The 22,814-nt window shown below is 43.9% G+C and overlaps 1 protein-coding gene across 1 annotated transcript in view; it reads left to right on the forward strand.

Annotated features, from left to right (window-relative positions):
* NOL4L (nucleolar protein 4 like) overlaps nt 1–22,814 on the forward strand; it is a 197,188-nt gene that overhangs the window by 41,112 nt on the left and 133,262 nt on the right. The window contains exon 2 of the mRNA XM_072631604.1: nt 14,655–14,810. Coding sequence (XP_072487705.1) covers nt 14,655–14,810 — 156 coding nt within the window. The remainder of the gene's footprint in view (nt 1–14,654; nt 14,811–22,814) is intronic.

A 22,814-nucleotide genomic window follows, 5' to 3' on the forward strand; every position in this document is an offset into this window, starting at 1 on the left:
GGCATTTTTGGAACAATCCACTCGCTGGCGCTGAAGGGGGAGTCAACGTAGTTGCATTGGAAAAGGGCATTTTATTGACAATTAGGAGAGCTGAGTTCCCGACCTTACTGTGTCATTAGTTCACTTTGTAACCCTGGGACTTAACCTCTTGGAGACTCAGTTCCCTTCTCTGTAAAATGAGAAGGTTGGATTAGATGATTTCTAAAGTCCTTTGTAGCTCTAACATTGTGTGCTAAGATTCCTTCCAGCTTTTACATTCTGTGTTTCCAATCCTCTTTCAGATTTGACATTGTATGAGGAGAAATTAAAAAAAAAACAAAAAACCAGGGTGTGTCCTCTTGGGATATAGCAGGGATTCGCCCCACTTATCGGGGAGAAGGGTGTAAGGAGACCCGATTTCCTTCAGATTCCAACCGGGTAGACAGATGAGGGGCAAGAACCGTAGGATGGTGAGGGGAGCAGGGGTGAGGCAGTAGGTGGCAAACGGCAGGTGTGTCCGGAAGAGGAGGCTTTAATGCTATAGGAGCAGCAGCCTCTGCAGCCAAGGGGACAGGTGAGGCAGAATCCTAGAGACGTTGGTAGAACAGCAGGTGTGCGTGGGATGGGATGGGAGGGATTTTGAATATGTAATAAGAGACAGGTGAGAGGGGTGTGCGAAAGTGAGAAGAGAAGAGTCCCAGTGCTGGCTCTATGCCTGGACCATCACCCTCTCTCTACCAAGTTCCAGGAAACCCCTTCCCTGCCGAAAAGGGTCCCTGAACCTTTCATACATCTCCCCCACCCTTTGTGTACCCCCAGCCCCAAGCCAGTCCACAGTCACCGAGCCTTCGCCCTTACACTGACAGCTGGTATCTAATTACTGTGTGAGAATGAAAAGTCAGGCTGTCCCAGCTCCGGGGAGAGGGGATTAACGTCTCCTGCAGAATACACTTCCTCTGGTGGGTTGCCATGGTTACCCTCATTACCTGCCTGCCAGAGAGGAGCCCGCGGTTCCAGCCAGGCTTTTTAGGCCTGGGAGGGGCTGGTCCTGCAGTCCCACCGCCCCCGCCCCCTTCCCCTCCACCACCCAACCCCCCTTCCTCTCCCCACTTCGGGCACCCTAAGCAGCTCGGGGAGCGGTAATCTGCTGCCCCTGCCCCCACCCTGTCCGCCCCACCCTCCTCCCCTTTTCCCAAGATGTCCGGCATGTCCCAAGTCCGCTGCTCCCCGTACCGAGTGCGCCCGCCCGCTCTCCCCAGGAAGGCGTTAGAGTCCCCTCCCCGTGCTGTCCGGTATCTTTCTTCCCCTCTTTCCCAGATGGTCCAGGGCCCTCTCTCCTCCCCGCAACTATCCCGAGGCCCCTTCCCTTTCCTCCTCCCCCACCTGCCAGCTCTGGGCGCCCTCTGAGGCTCGTGTGGTTGGCTCTGTCCAGCGGCGCAGTCCCCACCCCCCACTGCCGGGCCGCCTCTTTCCTCGCCATCCGGGACACCCTCTGCTGCGCCTGGGGAGCTGTCCCGCGGACGTCTCCCTATTCCCACGCAGGGCTGTTCACCCCCCGCGCGCCCTCGTCACCCAGAGCACCCCTACTAGGGGGAGCAGCGCGATCTGGGGCACCCCTCTTCCCCATCTCGGGCAGTGCCTCCCCCTGCCCGCTGCCGCTCTGGGCCAAGCGCTGATCAGCCGCCCCCGCCAGGCCCTGAGGAGGCGGCGACAGCTGCCGCAGCCGGCCCGGGCTTCGGCCAAGCCGGGGTCCCGGGGGGGCGGGGCTGGGGTCCGGGGTCGGCGAGGCTGGGAAGGCAGGGAGCTGACACCTGGGGCTGCTCTTTAAATCTTCTGCGGTCGGCTCTTCCCTCCGGCCCCTGCCCCCAGCCCCCAAGGGGTCTCGGGACGAGCTGGGAGCTGGAGGGAGGGACACCGCCAAGTCGCCTGGGGGTTGACCCCTGTACCACTGGCTCCCTCCACTTTCCTCCCTCTTTCCCTTCGCTTCTGCCTCCTTTTCCGGGAAAACCGGGGGAAGGTGTATGCAAAGGACAGCCCTCCCTCAAAAGAGATCTTAAATCCACTCTTCCCCACTCCCCAGCCTCCCACCCCCGTTCCAGTGCTGGGCTGGGACCTAATGTCTTCTGAACCCCTGCTCCCCCAGAGTACTCCATGTATCTCCATAGAAAAACCTAGATATTCCTTCTGGTCTCTCCGCGGGTCCCCCTCCCCCTCTCCCCCATCCCACGTCTCACATCTTTTCCCAGAGCAGGGTGTATGTGTGTGGGGGGGTATTTTCTCACGAACCTTCCCAGGCTAGTTCCTAAAAAGTACTGGCTCTCTGGCCACAGAAAATTCTGGATATACTTTCCTCCTCCGCCCACTCTCTCTCATTTCTCCCCCCCAAAAAATAAAATTACATTCCTTCTCCCCAGTGCCAGTGAGGGAAGGTCCTTTACGCTATTCCTCCAAAGTCACTGGATATACATATTGCCATTGAGACTCCTACACAAGCCTCGCCCCACACCCCTCCCTCGCTCCAAAAAGCTTCCCGGAGCTGGGTTCCGGGAAGCCGAACCGCCCGGCCCCCACCTCCCATTGACTTGAAGCTCCTCCCTCCGCGCGGCTGAGGAAGAGTTTGTGCGTTTGTCTCCCACCCTCACAACCCCCGCGGGCAACGGGACGGGGCTGAATTCTGGTCTCTGCTCCGGCCTCTGCTAGACGAGGGCCTAGCCTGAGAAACGTCATTTTTCCTTAAATTGGGGGGTGGGGGCGAGGGTGTAAGTTAATAATAGTATTTGCATATATCCTACCCCATTCCTCTAAGGAATTGGATACCTGGATACCTGCTTTCCCCTTTTCCGCTCCCCTCTTCTCCCCCCCACTCTGCCGAGATCCAGAGAATCCTATGAGGATTGATGAAAACAAGCTACCAGGAACATGTGGAGCTCCTTGAGAGACTCCCAAATCCTTGTAAGGTGTTGCCTGTTCTTAGGGGGCTGCTCCTGCCACCTTCCTTTGTTGCTGGTGGAGTGCAGTTTGGTCCAGGCGTGATTTGAAAGAAGATGGAGGTTCAGCGAGGCATAAAGGAGGACTTGGAATATGGGAAGGCTGTTCCAGATGGCGGGCACTGCAGAGAAGAAGGCTCTCACACTAACAGTTGGAGATTGTATGAAGGGATGGAGAAGAGGCAGGTGCTAAATTGAGCCAGCAGATAGTGCTTTAATTTTAAAAAAAATTTTTTTTTGAGAGAAGGGAGAGGAATGGATCCTTTCATCCTTCCCTAAGAGTTAAAGAGTTCATAAAAATTATGGAGATCTAAAGTTCTGGTCTGATCATTTATTTTTGGAGTTCTCTTTGGCCTTAAATCTATATTCCTTTAAATACACAGGCAAAAGAATAATAATCTTTCATTTCTAGAGTGGTTTAAGTTTTATAAAGGTTTTTTTTTCAATCAGGACAGCTCCTATGAATGAGATGAGCATACAAATATCCTTATTCCTAGTAGACAGATGAGGGAAGTGAGGCTCAAAAAACTGAGATGACTAGTTCAAGGTCATACAACATGGGTATGTAGACTGAAGTTTCTTTCTTGAAAAGGTCTGGCATTTCTGAACCCAAAGCTGATAAGAGTTTGAAATTTGAAAAGAATCTTAGCAATTATCTAATCAAGCCCCTTCTTTTATAAAGGCGGGAAAACTGAAGTCCAGAAAAGGTAAATGATTTGCCAAAGGGAACATGGAAGGACTTGAACCCCCAAAGTTTCTGGCTTCCTGTTCAGGACTCTTTCTGCTAACTAAGCAAACACTCCTTTCAATAATAATAAAATATTTCATTTCTCATTTTGGGGAAGAGAATTTCTGGGAATGCTGATGATCACACTGATTCTGGTTAGGGGTGAGTGTTTCTGGTCTCTTCTCATTACTCCACTCCTCTACAGATCAGATCCTGATGATTTGGGCTTCCTCCCTACCCCTTGTTTTCCTTCTGAGGCCAACCCTGCAAGAAGCTGACCATGTGCTCTGTAGCTTCACATTCTCTGTACCTGCTGTTAGTCTTGTAGTAATGAGAAGGCAGCTCTGTACACCTCCCTCCTGAAATAGCAGCTGCTAGAACCCCCACCCTGCTGACCCAAGATGATTTTAGTAAAATGTGGTTTGGGGGAAGGGAGACACAAGCCCCCCTCCCTCCCCTTCCCCAGGGTTGAAGGTAGCCCACTGATAATATGCATAGTAGCCTTTGCCTCTTAATCTCTATAAATTTGCTTCCTGGTCTCAGTGATGAAGTGATGTGGTTACATTTGCTTGTGCAATCAGCCCCCTGAAGGCTGGGACTCTGACACTAGCACTAGCCAAAGGCTCTAGCTCTAGAGCCTTCCCCACTAGCTGGCTTTTCTCCCCGAGTACAATCCCTTTGAATAATTTCCCTGACAGTGAGCTGAATTTGAAATGTGCCAAAATCACATTTCCTAAGGAAATTCTCTTTGGTGTTTTCCTACATCAGAGGTACTACCCCAGTAGAGAAGTCTCTCTTTTTAGGCTAGGGCCAATCAACCAAACTTTTGTCCTTCCTAGAAGAAATAAACTTCACATCTCTATGACTGTTCTGCACCGAATGATACCCTAGTGGCATGGAACAGTTAACCTGCCTCTCTAAGAGCGTAACTTATTACCAGGGAGAGACTTCTAGAGCCCAATGAGAAGGACAGAATTGTAGCCTGTTAGGAGTTGAGCTTCTCCCTGCTGCCAAGGTCAGAGAGCCATTTAATTGGCTTACATAAAGAGATTGACGAAATTCAGATTGTAGACACTTCTAAGGGATGAATGCATGTAGCCAATAAATGCTTTGGTTAATATTGGAAGGAAGTATAGGGTAGAGTAAAGAATACTGACCTGCTGTTTAGAAGTTCTGAATTCAAATCCTAGCTCCATTTATTAGCTGTGTGACTACTGGACAAACCACTAACCCTCTCTGTGCCTCAGCTTCCTCATCTATAACACAGAACTAATAACAGTTCAGTTGACAGAACTGGGGATGTTCAGCTTAGAGAAATGGAAATTTAGTGGTGACATGATAATTATCTTTAAATATCTGAAGGGCTGTCACGTATAAGAGAGATTTGTTCTTTGTGGCCACAGAGGGCAGAACCAGAAGGAGGTTTTGGTTCATTTGTTTCTTGGAGGGGAAAAGGAGGGGAGCAGAGGAGTTGCAAAGAGGAAAAATTAGGATTTAGATAAGCAAAAACTTCCTAAAAATTAGATCTATCCAAGACAGAATAGATTGTCTCAGAAGTTAGTGGGTTACCATTCACTTGAGATATTAAAGGAAATAAACTCTTGCCAGGTAGAAGAAATTCATATTCCAGTAAAGAGTGACTTTTCATTCCCTTCCAACTCTGCGAATGGGTGATAATTCTACTCTGTAACTCATAGGACTATTTCAGGGAAATCCCATTGTAAACCTCTTTGGATTTTTTAAAAAATTTTTTGACCAGACCTACGATTGTATCAGTTTAGGATCTCCTCCTGAGGAACTCCTTTTTCCAATACAGATTGGCACCTGCCTTGAGAGATGACTGGGAGCATTCAGGTTAAATGAATCTATACACTTTCCAAATGCTGTATGTGTGGGAGCTACTTCTTAGTCACGGGCCAATAAAGCTCCTCTAATTCTTTCACTACATAGACAATGTGAAGTAGTGAAAAAGAACACTGGATTTGGAGTTGAGGGACATATGTTTGAATTCTGCTGCTTACTATGCTATGTGACCTTAAACAAATCACTTAACCTCTCAGCCTCAGTTTCCTTAAACTGAAGAGATTGAACTATTTGCTCTCTAAAGTCCTTTTCATCTCCAACATTCTTTGATTCTGCAGTATACAGAATTCCACAATAAGCCTTTATTTAGAAATCTTTGACTGAATTTGTGCCAGTTTTAGTCAATGAGGTTCTGTTAGCTTTACAGTTTTAGAGAGATGGAACATTGACCTGCATGGCTGATGGAAAGATAATTCTTAGTATTTCAAAAAGTCTGTGAGTTTACCAGTATTGGATCCTTCTTCTAAGTGTACATTACAATTCTTTTGCACCTAAGTAGATAATCCCCAGGAGTTAATGACCAAAATATCATCCCTTGGTGGTCACTATTCTGGTGATGAGCCTATTGAAACTTGGCTGGTCCTTGGAGAGCAGATACACAGCCCCTTATTATGTGCATACCTGCTAAAGCTGGGACTGCACTGGCATAGCCTTTGAGAATCTAAGCTCATTTCCACATTGCAATGAGACAGCAGAGGAGGGCTTGAGTGGAAGACGGAATGATTTGAGAACATTATTCATTAAAAAAAGCTTTCTTAAAGGATGGTATTATCTTTTAAAAATATTTTATTTTTTCCACTGGCATGTAAAAACAATTTTTAATATTAATTTAAAAAATTTTTTGAATCCCAAATTTTCTTCCTCCTTCCCTTACCTCCCCCTTCCATGAGATGGTAAGCAATTTGATATAGGTTATGCATGTGCACTTATTCCAAACATATTTACTTATTGTGTGTGTTCATCCTTCGCTGCCAAAGACCATGCCATCAAAGAAATGATGACATGACTTGCACTTGACTTTGTTTTGAGTGAAGGAGGGCTGTGCAGGTCACCAGCCTCACTTCTCCTCCACAGCCATCTGAATCCAGATATTCATCAGGATGGCTGGAGATGACCCAGGATGAGGCAATTGGGATTAAGTTACTTGCCCAAGGTCATACAGCTAGTGAGTGTCAAGTATCTGAGGTGAGATTTGAATTCAGGTCCTCCTGACTCCTGCACTGGTTCTCTATCTGCTGCACCACTTAGCCACCCCTATTTACTTATTAGTCATTTTATGAAAGAAGACACAGAACAAAAGAAAAAAAACATTAAGAATAAAGAAAATTAAAAATAATATGTTTTGATTTGCATTCCAATTCCATAAGTTTTTTCTCTGGATTTGGATAGCATTCTTCGTCATGAGTCCTTTGGAACTGTCTTGAATCACTGTATTGCTGAGAATAGCTAAGTTATTAACAGATGATCTTTGTACAATATTGCTGTTACTGTGTACAATGTTCTCCTGGTTATACTCACTTCACTTTGCATCAGCTCATGTAAGTCTTTCTCTGTTTTTCTGAAGTCATCCTGCTCATCAGTATTCCATTGCAATCGTATACCACAACTTGTTCAGTCATTCCCTAATTGATGGAAATCCCCTCAATTTCTAATTCTTTGCTACCACAAAAACAGCTGCTATAAATATTTTTGTACAAATAGGTCCTCCTATCCTAAAGGACGGTGTTATCTTTTTGGAGCTCTGAATGGGTTCATATTTCATGATCAGTCAGTCAACAAACATTTATTAGGCTCCTACTATGTGCCAGGTATTGTATTAAGTGATGGGGATACAAAGAAAGGTAAAACACAGTCCCTACTCTTAAGGAGCCTATAGACTAATGTCTCACAGAGCTCTGATTTGATTATGGAAAAGATTTTTTTTTGGATAGAACCCATGATTTAATTGTCTTAGGGATCACCTGTTGAGGAAAGTTCTACTAGGTCCTATCTAAAACTTTTCTGAGATTTTTTGTTTCATTTGCCTGGAGTACTGAGAGGCAGTGTGATGTGCCCAAGACCACATAGTATTTGCCAGAGGTGAGACTTGAACTCAGACCTTCCTTGGCTTTATGCTCTATCCACTTTTCTGTGCTCTCCCAAAAGGGGGCTTTGGGAACAGAATTGTCAGCATTGGAGGGGCCTTGGAATACCAAACATCAGAGTTGGAAGGAAACTTAGAAGTCATTTAGTCTACAGCCCTCATTTTAGACATGGGGAAATTGATGCCCAGAGACAGAGACTGACTTGCTAATGGCAATGGCAGGGTGCTATTACTGGCAGAGCCCCAGGAATCCAGGTCTTCTGATTTCCAAGTCTGCATTTATCCTTGGTGTTAATATCCTCACTAGTTGTGACCTTGCCTTAAGATTATTGAGATATTGAGAATATTTAAAATGTTACTTTCAGCTGTCATTCACAACCTTCCTTTATTACTTTAAACTAATGTTTGGAATAGAAATTGGCTAGTCTCTGTGGCTCATGATCTTAAAAATCAAGTTAGAAACAAACAAATAAATAAAAAGATGAATCAGAAGCATGGAGACTAAAAAAGAAAGAGCACCTATCTCCCGGGGTCATTGTGAGGATCAAAAGAAACAGTATTTGTAAAGTGCTTTGCAAACATTAAAGTACTGTATAAATGTTAGCTATTGTTATTATTACGTACTTATATATTTTCATGTTGTCTCCTCCCAATTGAATGTAAGTTCTTTGAGAGGAGAGATTTTTTCATTCTTTTTGTATCCTCATTTTATAGCACAGTGCCTGGCATATAGTAGGTGCTCAATTAATGTTGTTGATGGCTAGAATGGAAGAGGTATGAGGGAGATAACTTCTTGATTTTATTTTTAAATTTAATTTTTAAAAAATTAATTTTTTTCTCTTTCTCCTACCTCTCCTCCTCCCTAGTGGGAAAATAAAAATAATAAGAAAGCCCCCATAACAATTATACAGTCAAAAAACCAAATACCCACCAAAAAACAAATTGGGAGCTACATTGACTCCTGAAAAACCAAACCAAAACAAAATCTGGCTGAACATTAGTTTAATATAATGTAAAATGAGGGGATTGGATTTAGATGGTCTTTAATACTGGAAGGACCAGGTGTAACAATTGTGTCATTTGACACAAGAATTTTAAAATGATTTTTAATAATTTTACTATGATTTCTACCCAATGCACATACACATATAAATACAAATAATTATAAGTAAATACTGTAATTTTATTCTGAAAAATGTTCATCCTGTTATCTCTAATACGTGCAAATTAATGCTTGTTCCTATGAAGTATTCTTAAATTCCAGTCCTTATAGTGTGTTACCCTCCATCCTAACTTTAATATTTTATGTTCTAAAGTAGAGATGTCAAACAGGTCCCATGAGACCCCGAGTATGACCTGAACCAGATTAAAATGTAATTGGGAAATATTTAACAAAAGAAATAAAAATACACTAAAACATAGGTGATGTTAACATGGTTTTCCAAGGCAACATGCCTACCCCAGGGATCTTTATGCATTAGTGGTCCCTGTTTCTATATGGATTTGATGCTACCATTCCAAGGGACCTTCTAACTCTGATATTTTATGATCTGTGGGTCCTTCCAGTTCTATAGTTCTGTGCTATGCTATGATTCTGTTGATTCAAGTTTGTCAGATATTACTGGGGGAGGGGGTAGATGAAATAGTCTCCACATTAAGATTTTTCTTTAACCCAGAGGAATAACCTAATAACTCAATCCAAGAAGCACTGAGTAACTACTAGGTGCATAGCAAAGTATTAAATTGAGAACAGAGAAATTAATGAGAATCTCTGTTCTCAAATCATATTTAAAAGGGGAAATATAAAGCTTTTAAACAGGTATGATATAAATTAGGATGTGATAAGAGTCGATAGAGGACTAATTTAAAAGTTAAGAAAAGCTTAAGTGGGGGAGAACTCACATCACAGAGATCAGGAATGGCTTCATGAAGGAGTTGGCCCCTGGACTGGTCCTTGAAGGAACGGGGGAATTTCAACAGGCAGAGGTGGAAGGAAGAAAACGTATGTGCATTCTAGATATGTGGGATTCAGTGAACTAAAACTCAAAGATTAGAACAAGAATGGGGTGTGAGAAACCATCCAGTTTGTCTGGAACATGAAACACATGAACTGAAGTCATGGGAAACAAGACAGGAAAGGTGGAGTTGTTGGAATGTTAGAATGAGCAGTTTTGCTTTTTTTGGGAGGGGATATAGCGTCACATATATGAAACTTTGTCCCATCTTTTCATCTAACCTGCTAATGCAGTAGAGTTGGCATTTCAGCTGTAGTCAGTCAGTCAACAAACTTCTATTAAGCACCTACTATGTGCCAAGTGCTGGTTTCAAGCAGTTCAGGCAAACTAATTTTGGCACAAGATAGAAATGAATTGGTTAAGAAAAGCACCCCAGGACTAGAGTGAAGGTGCTTTTTGTTTCCTAAACTACTGTCCTTGGGTGTCCAGGGGTTGTGACTGTTTGCATCTGGTATTAGCCCCTTTAGCATGAAGAGGGTGATCTCTTTAGGTGCAGCTTTTGTCAAAGGTATTGCTGTCTTGTGACTCATTCCTTGAATTGCCATAGAGTTGACTGTGTTGCCATGGGACATTAGAAGTGTTATAGTGGTCCTGAATTTGGAGTCATAAGGACCTGGGTTTGAATCTTGAGTCTGCTACTTTTTACTCCAGTGTCTTGGGCAGTTTGTCCCTCTGGGTCACAGGTTGGATTAGATGACCTCTAAGGTATCTCCCTGCTCTAAATCCCATCATTCTGTGCTTTGCTGTACAAATGCAGATCAGCTGGTCAAATCCTTTCAGAAGGAAACAGAAGCACAGAGAGAGGAGTGGACTTGCCCTAGTCCTCCACCACCACCACCAAAGGCACGGATAGCTGGGACTGGAAAACCAGTCCTGACCCTGTCTGATTATCTTTCTGTAACATCTCTTGCTTCTTCTCTTCCTTGGAGACCATCCAAAATCTCACCCAACATAGTACTCTGTCTTTCAACTTTGACTTCGTGGAACATGTTTATGGAGGCTATCTATCCATCCTAGATTTCTTGGGACTCTCTTGATTCCAAGAAATGAAAGTATGGTTTCTATAAAAAGAGAATATTCTCTTTCCAAACAGAGGTCCCAATTTAGGGTTCAAAAATTGTGGTTCCCAAATGCATTGTAACAACTGTACAACCTTCACTGGTGCTCTGTTTGAAGACAATTTAAGGTGTTGGTCTTGTAGCCCCTGTATAGTTTGGTTACCACAGGTGGTCATCTCCTTTCCTGTGCAGCATCTTGACAGTTGAGATTGGCTGATTATAGATAGGACCCTAAGTATGAACTTCGAGGAGATAAGAGATCATATTGTTAATGAGGGCCCCACAGGAAATCATTCCACTGAATGTTTTTCCAGCATCAAATTTGCTAGCCTTTTAGACTGGCTGCAGAGCTTTGGGTTTCTCATAAACTAACAGAATGGTAGAGCTGAAAGGAACATTCAAGACCTTCTAATGTCCAACTCCTTCCTTTTAGAGGGATCCCTCACAGAAGGGAAGTCACTTGTTCTAAGCCATATAGCAGGTTAGTAGTACAGTGAGGACTCTAAGGGTCCTTCTCTCTCAGCCCAGGCTTCCACTTACCATACCCCGTAGCCTCTCACCATCAGACTACCTTGCTCATGCCTAGAAATGATAATAGGTTTAGATTTGAAGGGGGCCTTAGAGACCATCCCATTCCAACCTCCTCATTTACTAGAGGAAGAAATTCAGGCTTAGAAAATGAAAGTTAGTAGTGTTTTGGGGGGTAGTGTAAACTGTTAGACAAAGATAGAGTTTGAACGTTTTCACTGTGATGGTAGGTTACAGATCACGTTTGTGAAAATTCATGCAAAGATGTGTGATGTTCATGGTATGCAATTGAAATAAGAAGAGTTTGTTATTAATAATAATTCACATCTGTGCTTGTGGTTACAAATGCTTTTCCACATTATCAGACATTATCTTGTCTGATCCTCATAACATTCCTTTGAGGCAGGCAGTGTAAAACTCATTGCCATTGTGCAAATGAGGAAACTGAAGGCCAGAGAAGTCAAGTGATTGCTCCATATCGCATAGCTAGTAAGTGATTGTAAGTCTAGTAAGTCAGAACTAGAATTCAGGCCTCCAGTGATTTCCCCATAATAGCACTATTGATTCTATGGGGCAGCTAGGTGATTCATAGAGAGCCAGGCCTGGAGTCAGGAAGAATCATCTTCCTGAGTTCAAATCTGGCCTCAGGCACTCTAGCTGGGCAGGTCACATAACCTTGTTTGCCTCAGTGTCCTCATATGTACAATGAACTGGAGAAGGAAATGGCAAACCACTCTAATATCTTTGTCAAAAAAACCCCAAATGGGGTCATGATGATGGGTCAGACATCTGAAAAATGACTGAACCACCACAAAAGTGGTTGCTTCTCTAAAGACAGAATCTATGATTTCATAGCATAGTGCACAAGCTAACTGCTATTCAGCGACTAGTCTTTGAAGTGGGGCCAGATTCTAATGGGAGGCACTTACAGTGCTGGAGAGACTGTGGGATGGTGGTCGCTATCTGAATCCATCCTGTGTTGTGAGCACCATGCAGTTCAGAGAGCCCTGCTTTAGATCCAAGGTGTTCAGCTCCTCTCACCCCACATTGGTCACATCTTTTCTCTCCTAGGTGCTAGCAAATACTGTGTTGGAGTTGGAGTCTGGAGGATTATAGAATCAGAGATTCAGACCTGCAAGGGACTTCAGAGACTGTCAAGTCAAACCCTAGGAAAGAAAGCACAGTACATTGGAAAGAGTATTGACTGTGGAGTCAGGGGATGTGAATTCAAATCCTACCTTTGACATTAGCTATGTGACCTTGGGGAAGATGCTCCTCTTCTCTGTGGGCTTCAGGTTTCTTGTCTGTAAAATGATAGTGGGGTTGGACTACATTAGACTATTGCTGAGATCCTTTCTAACTTTAGATGTAGAGTCCTTTTTTTTTTTTTCAAAGAACCTTCATTTTTAGATGAGGAACAGAAGCCTTGAATTGTCCAACATTACAAAGGGAGTGTCGCATGGATAATTTGAACTCAAGTCCTGTGACTCCATAGCTGATATTCTTTCTACTGTCTTGGTGACCTCTATCATCCAGTTTGAATTCTGGCCCTTTCATTTACTAGTTTTGTACTAAATGTGAAGTGGGGCAAGTATTCCCCTTCTCTGGGTCTCAGTTTCTTCATCTGTTAAATGAGGGTTTTAGATTAAATGATCTCTAAGTTCCCTTCCAGTCCCAGTCTATGCTTTCAAGGGCAGTGTGGTATGGGAGGAGGGGGGAAGTCTTAGGTGTGGAACCAGAGACACCTGGGTTCAAATTCATACTGTCACATTAACTATGACCTTCAGAGAGCCTCTGTATCTGATAATAATCCTTACATGCTTTTTGCAAAGAATAAACATTGTAAACATAAGCTAGGAAGGGAGGGCTAAAATAAAATCTAAGTTTTGTTTTAACTAAGTGCCCTGTCACAGCATGATGGGGTTGTGGAAAGAGCACTAGCCTGAGAATCAGAAAACCCCTTGACCTTTTTCTCTTCGTGTCTTAGATTTCATCTGTACAATGGGTATAATTACACCTGAATGACCTTACTCCCTCATAGACCTGTTGTGATAAGCAAATGAGAGAATGAACATAAAAGTGACCTGTGCCCATGGAAGATAATGTTATTATTAGCACCATCATCATCATTTATAGTTACTCAGAACAAAAATCATCTAAGAGATTTTCACATTTTGATATGATCAGAAAACCTACTTTTTTTCTCTCTTCATTCCCAAGTCTTCTCCAGTATGAACCCCTTCCACTTCTCTCCCAGGCCCACTTACCCATGGTAGATCCACTCTGAAGGTTTCCTGGGGAGAAAAGACAGGGATGATGTGTGCCTGTGCATGTGTTACAAATACCTACATGTCTGTACCTGTGTGTGTGTGTATGTACCTGTGTGACCTATATCTGTTTACTGTATCATTTATGAATATAGTGTAAGTAACTGTTTTTATCTCCTCCAAAGGAACTATTCCTTCGTGGACTTTGCCCCCATCTGCCACAAATCAATATCTTTTGCATCTCTCAGTTCCTAACCATCCCCAAAGTTCCGATTTTATGTGAGGGAGGGAGCCTTGGTATTGAAGGATGCCTTCTCTGTCTTGGCACACCTTGCCAGTAACAGCTAACACCACAAGAATGTTCCTGATAAGTGCTGTAGTGGCCATGCTTTCCCATCCTTCCTCCCCTCCATGTGGCCTATATGTTATTACCTATATCTTCACACACAAAGAGTCCTGGTGAGGCTGCTGGCATTCAGCTGCTTTGCGGGGCACGGGATGAGGTTTGCGGGAGTGAAGTTGTGGAGGTAGCTTTTCAGAAAGGCCAGTGTGGAGAGAGATGAGGAGGCACCTAGGTGATTTGAGCTCCTTTCCCTAGGGCCACCATTCTGGGACTGCTGTAAAAGGTTCCTGCTAATTGGCATGAGCCTGGTGGGGTTGCATCCTTCCAACCACCTCTCCCTCCTTTTCCCTACCTCACTTCCCAAGGGACTTCTGGGATGGTCTTGGCACAGTATGCAACTCCAGACCCATCTTTCTTCCTCCCCCTTCCTTCTCTCCTCCCCAACCCCCTCCACTAAGTCTGGCACATTATGTCTTAAATCATGGAAAATGTCATTTCTTAAATTTGGGGCCCAGAATCTGTCCCTGTCCTGTTTTTCCAGGCCCATTGTTACTGGTAGACTTTACTATCAGCAGCTGCAGCCACCCTAGCTCTGATTATCAGTCTTCCTGGAGCAGGGTTTAATTTATACCCCTCACTGCGCCCCCTCCTCCCCTTTTCTGCCCCCTAGACCCCACTCTTCAAGGCATTTCAGGGCTGGAGAACTATGCCTGTCCCTCCCTCCAACCATAATAGCCTCAGGCCCATCTCATCACCCTTGTCGCCCATCCCTGATACTAACTCAGCTTGCCCACACTGTTGTAGGGGGCAGATGGACTGTCGGAGCCTGAGGGCATCTCTCTGAAACGGGTAGCTGTGGTGGAAGATTTCTTTGACATCATCTACTCCATGCATGTGGAGAGCTCTGCAGAGCCAGGCAAAACCCCCAAGCACGCTGGGCAGAAGAAGACCTACCGAGCGGTGAGATTTTGCTTCCTTGCCTTCTCTCAAAACTTCAGGCCACAGACTCGGCCCCAGGCGGGAGGGATCTGATACAGAATGAGATGGTCCCTCAGCAGAACAGGGCGTATGTGGGCATCAGGAGGTTTGAAAAATGGGAGGAAGATGGGAATAGGAACTGGGATCATTGGACTGGGTTGGTGTGTGACCCAGGGCATGTCACTCCTTTTGGGAGAGAAACCTCAATTTATTCTTTGAAAAAATAAAGGTCAGAATAATCCAAGCTGAGCCACTTATGACCTATGTGACCTTGGGCAATTTACTTTCCCTTTCTGAGCCTCAGTTTCCCCCTCTATAAAATAAGAATTGAAAAAATTCCATCTGTTCTGGGCAATTGAAGTTCATAGGTTTAGAATTAGAAGTGGCTGTGGACACCCTTCATTTTGTAAATGAAGGAACTGAGAGTCAGAGAGATTTAGTGACTCATCCAGGATCATGGAGGTACGGTAAATGACAGTGGTAGAATCTGAACCCGATCCTCAGTATCCTTGCCATTGAACCACACTGCCCTCTCAGCTACTCAGTATCAGTGTGATGTTGGGCTATTTAGATCCCCTCTCTTGGCCTCAGTGTTGTCTCTAGAGGAAGACTAATTGACCTCCAAGGCTATAAGCTGTCATTACTTTTCCCCTCATTAAGATCATGGTCTTCTCTCTTCTGGGTTAGACACCAAGCTCCATAATTCATAGTGATTGATACAGTGGAGGAAAAATACCTAAACTCAACCAAGGCCTCACATATATATCTTGCTATATCTCTTACTAGGTCGACATACTCTGCAGATGCAGTGCCTAGCACTCCTCCAGGCACCATAGGAGTAAGAGAAGGCCACGAAGAATTCATAGTTTATTTGGAGAGAGAAATATACACCAAACAATAGCAAACAATATAAAACATTATGTTAAATTGATTGATATAAATTATTAGAGGAGGATTTCAGAGAGGGAGGGGAGTGAGGGCTAGGGTAGTCAGGGAAGACATCATGGAGGAAATGGGACTTTAGTTGGACCCAAAAAGGCAGATAGGATTGCATTATGAAGGTGGTCACTGATTTTTGGTGAGGGATCATGGGAAGTCAAATAGGTTCAGGGTCAGAAAATCTGGGTCTAAATCTTGGCTCTGCCCCTTAATTGCTATACAAGTTTGACTAAGGCTTTTCTGAGCTTCAGTCACAGCATTTATTAAGCAAGGTTAATCAAACCTGCAGTGCAAACTTCATTAGACTTTGAGAATCACTCAGTAGATATAAAGCACATTGAAATTGCAATGTGCTACACAAATGTGTTATTTATATGATGAAGAACAACCTGAATGAAAGTCTAGCACTGAGAATGAGATTGCCAGGAACCAGCCTGGTCAGAATGGGACATCTGATATGAGCCTTCTGAAGGTTCCATGTCATTGGATTTCTTTTCATCTCCTGTCAAAAAAATTCAGGGGTTACTAATTTTGTCAGGTTACTCTAAAGCCAGAATCTATGTCATTTGTGGATTTTGCACAGTATAAGGCACATGGTTGTCCTCCTGCTCTTACCCTAGAAGAAAGAGTCTTCCCTTAGATGGGACAGATTTCTGAAAAAGCAGGTATACTGTGTGTTCCTTGGTTGAGTCCTGCCAAATTGTGAATTCAATTCTTCCACTTTCAGCATTTCAGGACTTCCTAGAATTACTTCTGTGATCAGCACCAGAACAGTATTGGACAGGTTGAATTCGCTCTTCAAGGTGACCATTTCCCTTTGTGACCTGATTCCTTTCATTCACATACTTGTTAGCGTATTTCTCTTCTTAGGAGATGAACTTTGGCCTAAATCTTCATGAAAATAGACCCCAGTCTGTATGCAAGGTCCTGAGAAACCCAGGGAAGGCCTGAAAAGAATCATGGGGCCAGAAACTATTAGAACATAGACTGTCTGAACTAGAAAAGATTTTAGCATATGGACCTTAGAACATGAGAGCCAGAAGGAACCTTGGCAGATAGAATGCCAGAAGAGCTTAGAGATCATCTGAATCAAAACGTAAACCCCTCGCTTCACAGATGAGGACACTGACAGCCTTGGAGGGTTAAGAGACTTGCCAGTGGTTACGTAGCAAGTTAATGATGAATGTGGGACTTGGACCCAGAATTTTTGATTGCCAGACCAGGCAGAAAGCTGTGGGGAAACGGTTATATTTGTCCCTTCCCTTTTTGGCTAGTATTGGTAGAGAGAATTCAAATGGTCATTATTGTAGAAGTCAGACAGATATGCTTAGCCCGTAGGTTGTAGTAAAAGGAGGTCAGGAGGTTGACATTGGTAAGTGTGGGTGGAGCTAACATGCATTTTATAGGCTAAATAGAATTTTTGTGGTCAAGTGGTTTTTGGAAGGTCATCCTAAATTTTCCCCTACTCAACCTGCTGACAAGTCTGATGGTCTTTTGAGTTCAGAGGTACCTTGGCAGCTGGAATAAAGATGATCTAAATTTAAATCTTGCTTCAGACTTTTATTAGTTGTATGGCCCTGGAGAAGTTACTTAAATTCTCAGGCTTCATTCACCTACCTGTAAAAATGAGGATAATAATGAATTGGGCTAATAATGAGTTGTGATGTGTGTATGTGTATGTGTGTATACACACATACACACATACACATATATATACACACATACACATGTATACATACACACATATGTGTGTGTTATATCTATAATATATGTGTGTATATCATATATATGCATGTGTATGTGTGTGTGTATATATATGTATATATATTTATACATGTATTATTAACAGGACCACGTCTCATAAAGAGTTCTGAGCTTGGAGTTGGAAGCTCTTGAGTTCAAATCCTGGCTCTGCTATTTTCTCACTTTGTGACTTATGCAAGTGATGTTACCTCTCCAAACCTCAGTTTTGCCATCTGTAATATGGAGATGAAACATTACCTATAATTGTGGGAAATGTACTGTAAAAATGTGAACTGCTTTTACAATTATTGGGAATTATCTGTGTCACAGAATTACGGATTTTGGAGTTTGTCAGTAGTCACCTAATCTAAACCATACAAAAAAAAAAAAAAGATACCTCTTACATTTGGTGTCTGCCTGAAGACCTCCAATGAAGGGAGAACTGTTTGCTAGCCCCTTAAGGAAGCTCATTCCACTCTTAGCTCTGTTAGGACATTTTCCCTTACAGTAGTGTGCTGTCACTATATTTTGTAAGCCCTTCTGTGCCTAACACTCAGAAGGAGCTGTATTCCTCCTCCTGAAGGTTTCGGTCTTCTTTGTTCATGGTGCTTATGGGCTGAAACTTGTCCCCTGGTTCAGCCTGGCCCATCCAGGATAGTTTGGATTCAGGTACAAACTGATTGATATCAAGAGGTCATCTCTAATCTAACTCTTATTCCTTTGTTGCTGCTGTTGCTAACGTGTTTAAGTAAATTAAATGCTTTCGTCACAACCACCTTGTGAGCTATAGGTAGTGCAAACACTATGAATGTTGTTTTACAGATGAAAGGATTGATCTACAGTCCCACAACTTGTATCACCCTGTTAGTAAGCAGCAGAACCATGATCTCAACCTAGGCTTCCTCATTTGGTCCAGCATTCTTTCCATTATTCCATGGAATATAATAGCTAGAATAATATAGGATTTGGGAATTGGAAGGGACCTTGGTGGTCATCTAGTCTAACCCCCTTATTTTACAGAAGAGGAAACTGAAATGTAGAGAGGTTATATGGTAGCCCCAACAGAGCTGGGATTTCAACCTAGGTCTTCTCATTCTAAATTAAAGTGTTTTTCCCCCAATACACTAAGCTGTCCTAGGTCTAGTCACTATCTTAACCTTGATTCCACATTTTTGGGGACCTGTCCTCCATATGTCTTCCCACATGCTCTACTTCCTATTGTCCTACCTAGATCTGGCACATGACTGGCAAGGATCCAACTGGGTTGCACACAGAGTTGGAATTTCAGCAACAATGCCAAGGCTGAGCTCTACGTGGGGCCCAGGCCTTCAATATCACGTCAGCCTGAAGGATGCTAGATGGAGCCCATTTTCGTAACTACTTTGCTCTCTTTTTTCTCCTCTCCACCTGTCACACTTCACTCACTCAAGCCATCTTATAGGCCTGTGAGTGTTTTTTTTCTTTTCTGCCCCTGTATGTTCACAATTTCTCCTACATCAGTAAATTCAACCAAATCCCAACTCCCTAGGCATACCGATCAAAATATGTAACGATGTCTCAACTAATCTCTTCCTGGTATAATGGAAGGATCTCTGATCTAGGATTCAGAAGACCTGGATTCAAATGTGAGTCCTACAACTTAATTAGCTGTGGAATTTGGGGCAAGCAACTCCCTTTCTCTTGGCTTCTGTTTTCTCTTCTGTAAAATTCAGAGTTTGGAACTGCATTCTTTCTAAGGTCTCTTTCAGCCCTGAGCTCTAAATTCAATCTCCTCCGATCCCTTCTAGCTCTAACTACTATGATCTCTTTAAAAAGATTACAAATTAAATCTAGCATCATGTATTGTTATTTGTGAAAGGGTCCTTAGAACATAGAATGTGAAGATTGGAAAGGATCTTAGAGCTTTTATTTTGCAGCAAGGTTGGGCGTAAACCTGTTTTTGTCTGTTCTACTCCTGGGTATTGCCGGGTGGTGACATTGCCCAGCCCCAAAGCTAAGCCTCTGAGGTAGCTTCAGAGCTTCCAGGACTCCTGGGGCATCATCATCCACTGTTCAGGTCAGGCTGGGGGTTCTTACAGGCAGCCTGTAGACACTTGTAGGAAGTCTATGCAGTGTCCTTGTAACTTCTTCAGGGGCAGAAGCTGGACAAAAGAGAGGAATCTATTGGGCTTTAGCTTCATGATCTATAAGATGAAAGGGTTGGATTAGGTGATATGTAAAGTCTCCTCCAGCTCCAAATCTTAACATCCCACAGTCTTGCAAATAAGGTCTTGGCCAATGCAGGAAAAATGAATAATTAATTTCAGATTCTAATAAAACAAAAAGAGACAAATTCAGAGGAGGGGATGCTTCGGAGGGGAAAGTGGTAGGGAGGGTGGTGATGGTGGTGGTAGTGAGGAAGCCAGGAGATGAGAGGCAGCAGTATGTAGTGGAAAAGAACAGTGAGGTTAGAGTTTGGAGACAGGGGTTTAATTTTCTATATGACCCAGAGGGTTGGTTTACCTCTCTGGGCCTTCTGTAATAGTAATAACTCAGATTTACTTAGCATTTTGTTGACAGAGCCCTTGCCTTACAATAATTCTGAGAGATGTAGGTAACATTGGCATTATTGTCCCCATTTTGCAGATTAGGAAACTGAGGCTCAGAAAAGAGGTTAGATGATTTGCCTACAGTTTCACATAAAGTTTTGTAACTATGAGAATCAAGATCTGAACCCAGTTCTCCTGACTCCAAATTCAGCATTCTTTCTACTCCCTTAAGTCCTTTCTTACACTAATGTTTTAAGATCTGTTCAACTTAACCGAATAACCATGTATATTTAGGGAGTACTAGGTGCCATTTTGTATGTAACCTCTTACTGAGAATCAGAAGATTTGGATTTCTTCTCTTTCCTTTGCCACAAACTCCGTCTAATCTTTAAAAAAAATTTTTTTCCTTACTCCCCATATAGTGAACCTACTTCGTGTCTTACAGAGATGTGGTGGGGCAGCCAGGTGGCACAGTGAATGGAGCACTGGCCCTGGGCTCAGAAGGACCTGAGTTCAAATGTGGCCTCTGACACTTGTTAGCTGTATGATCCTGGGCAAGTCACTTAATCCTGATTGCCTCAAAGGAAAAAAAAAAGAAATGTGAGGAAGAACGACATTTTTTCAGGAAAGCATACATAGGATTCGAGAACTGAGAGCTGGGAGAGAAATCCTAGGTGTCCATCCCCTTGTTTCATATACATATCCATTCCTCACATATATTTTAGGAACAGAAGGACCCCCAGAGAGTCTAAGTGATTTGCCTGAAGTCATACAAGTAGTAGGTAGCTGAGGGAGGGCCCAAATCTAGATCTTCTGACTCTAAAATCCAGTGGTCTTTCCCCTACTTTCTACTGCCCTTTTTTGGAGAAAGATTCTGGATAAACGGATAAATGAAGGGAGTTGTGGGGCAGGGTTCTGCCTGTTACAGTCTTGGAGACTCCCCTGATTCCTGGGTGGGGTTTGAATTTTAGCTCTGTTTCCCACAGAGCTGTCTTTGCTCTGTAGGGCTAGGGCCCTTTTCCTCATGTCCCTCCAGAGGGTTAGGGGGCCTTGCCAGCCTTTTGTACATGACTGTGTCCCCACAGTGGGGCAGGCAGCCAGAAGGTCTGCTTCTCCCTACAGCATGCTGTCACTGCTTTGTCCTCTGGCACACGTCCTCCCAGTGGTCTAGAAAGGCTATTGACACCACTCCTGGTGGGGAGACCTGTCTGGGTCTGGAAAGTGTTGGTGACCTCCCCTCCCCTTACTCCACCCCCTATATCCCCTACTCCTGTCCCAGCAAAACAAAGGTGGTGGAGTGGAAAGATCATTAGATTTGAAGTAGGAGGGAGGACCTGAGTTGCAATTCCATCTGAACTACTTAACTAGCTCTGTGGTGTTGAACAGATCATTTAACTTCTTTGGGACCTGATTTCCTCATCTATAAAATGAAAGGGTTGTAATTGGATGGTCTTTAAAGGTCTTTCTAGCTATAACAGGTAGTGTGGGTTCCAAACTAATCTGGAATCAGAGGTTTTGAGTTTCGATCGATATTATATTTACTAGATGTTTGACCTTGGGCAAGTCACCTCACCTTTTTAGTCCTCTTTTCAGTGAAGCCATTGGACTAGATAGATGACCTCTGAGGTCTTTTCCAGCTCTGAATCCTAGAGACATTTATGAGATCTTGTGTCCCTTACCTAGAGGCAGCCTGGCTAAGGAGGCCATGCATGATTTTTTTTTTCTTGCAGGGATGGGAAAGCAACCTCTCTGTGAGTAAGAAGAACAGCTTCATCAGGGTGACCATGATTTAGAAACTTTCCACTCATTTCCTAGGCAGACAGCTGTCCTGCCCCTCCCCTAATTCCTTCAATGCCCCTCTTCTGAGGACTAATCTGTGGGCTTCATTGCCTCAGGGGAACAGGCTGGATCCTTCTCTTTTCCCAGGCCTGCTAACTGCACTGGCTTTCCCCGTGCCCCACCCCTCCGAGCTCCTCCTGAGCTGAGATCATCACATTAGCCGAGTGTATTCCCTTCTGACCCCGCAGGGCTGTGCCCAACCGACTGTCTGCCCCTGGCACACTGGCCTGGAATTTATTTTCAGTCAAACATAAGGGTAGAGATGAAATGTGTCCATCAGACATGGTCTTGGTTCCCCTCGCTTAGTATTAATAAGGGAGGAAAGCCTGCGTAGGGGTTTCCAGAAATTCCCATATGTCTTTCCCATCCCCAACTCTCTGGCTTTCTCCATCCACTCACTCTAATCACAGTCACTGGAGAGTTTGCCCTTGTCCATGACCTCCACAGAGACCTAATCAGACAGACAGTTTGGAAGGGAGATAACTCATCGAGACTGGCCGCTCTGCAGAGCATCAAATCAGCTGAGAAATAACAGTGGTACCACCCAAATTAACTGTATGGTCTGAGCAGACCTGGCGTAGGGGGTAGCACTATCACAAGAGAAAGAGGAAAGGGTGGGTGGGATGCCAAGGGTAGCTTTGGGACCATCCCAGGGTCTCATCATGGGCCCTTCTGCAGGGGGTTCCTTCTGCAGGGGGTTCCTGATGGTGAGATGATGACAAATGTCTTATAGACACCTTGAGTGCAGGGAATCAAGGAGGGAGAGTTTGCTAAGGGAGCTAAGAAAGAGAGGAGAGAGACAATTTGAGCTGATGGGTCTCATCTGCAAAGGACAGTCCCTAGAGGGAAAGGCTCTACAGAGAGCCCCATTTCCCTTTTTGAGGCTTTGGGACAAGCCTTTGAACTTTCCCTGGCTGTGATTAAAAGACCTATAAAG

The sequence above is a fragment of the Notamacropus eugenii genome, chromosome 1, assembly GCF_028372415.1.
Source record: "Notamacropus eugenii isolate mMacEug1 chromosome 1, mMacEug1.pri_v2, whole genome shotgun sequence".
In the NCBI taxonomy this organism is placed as follows: domain Eukaryota; kingdom Metazoa; phylum Chordata; class Mammalia; order Diprotodontia; family Macropodidae; genus Notamacropus; species Notamacropus eugenii.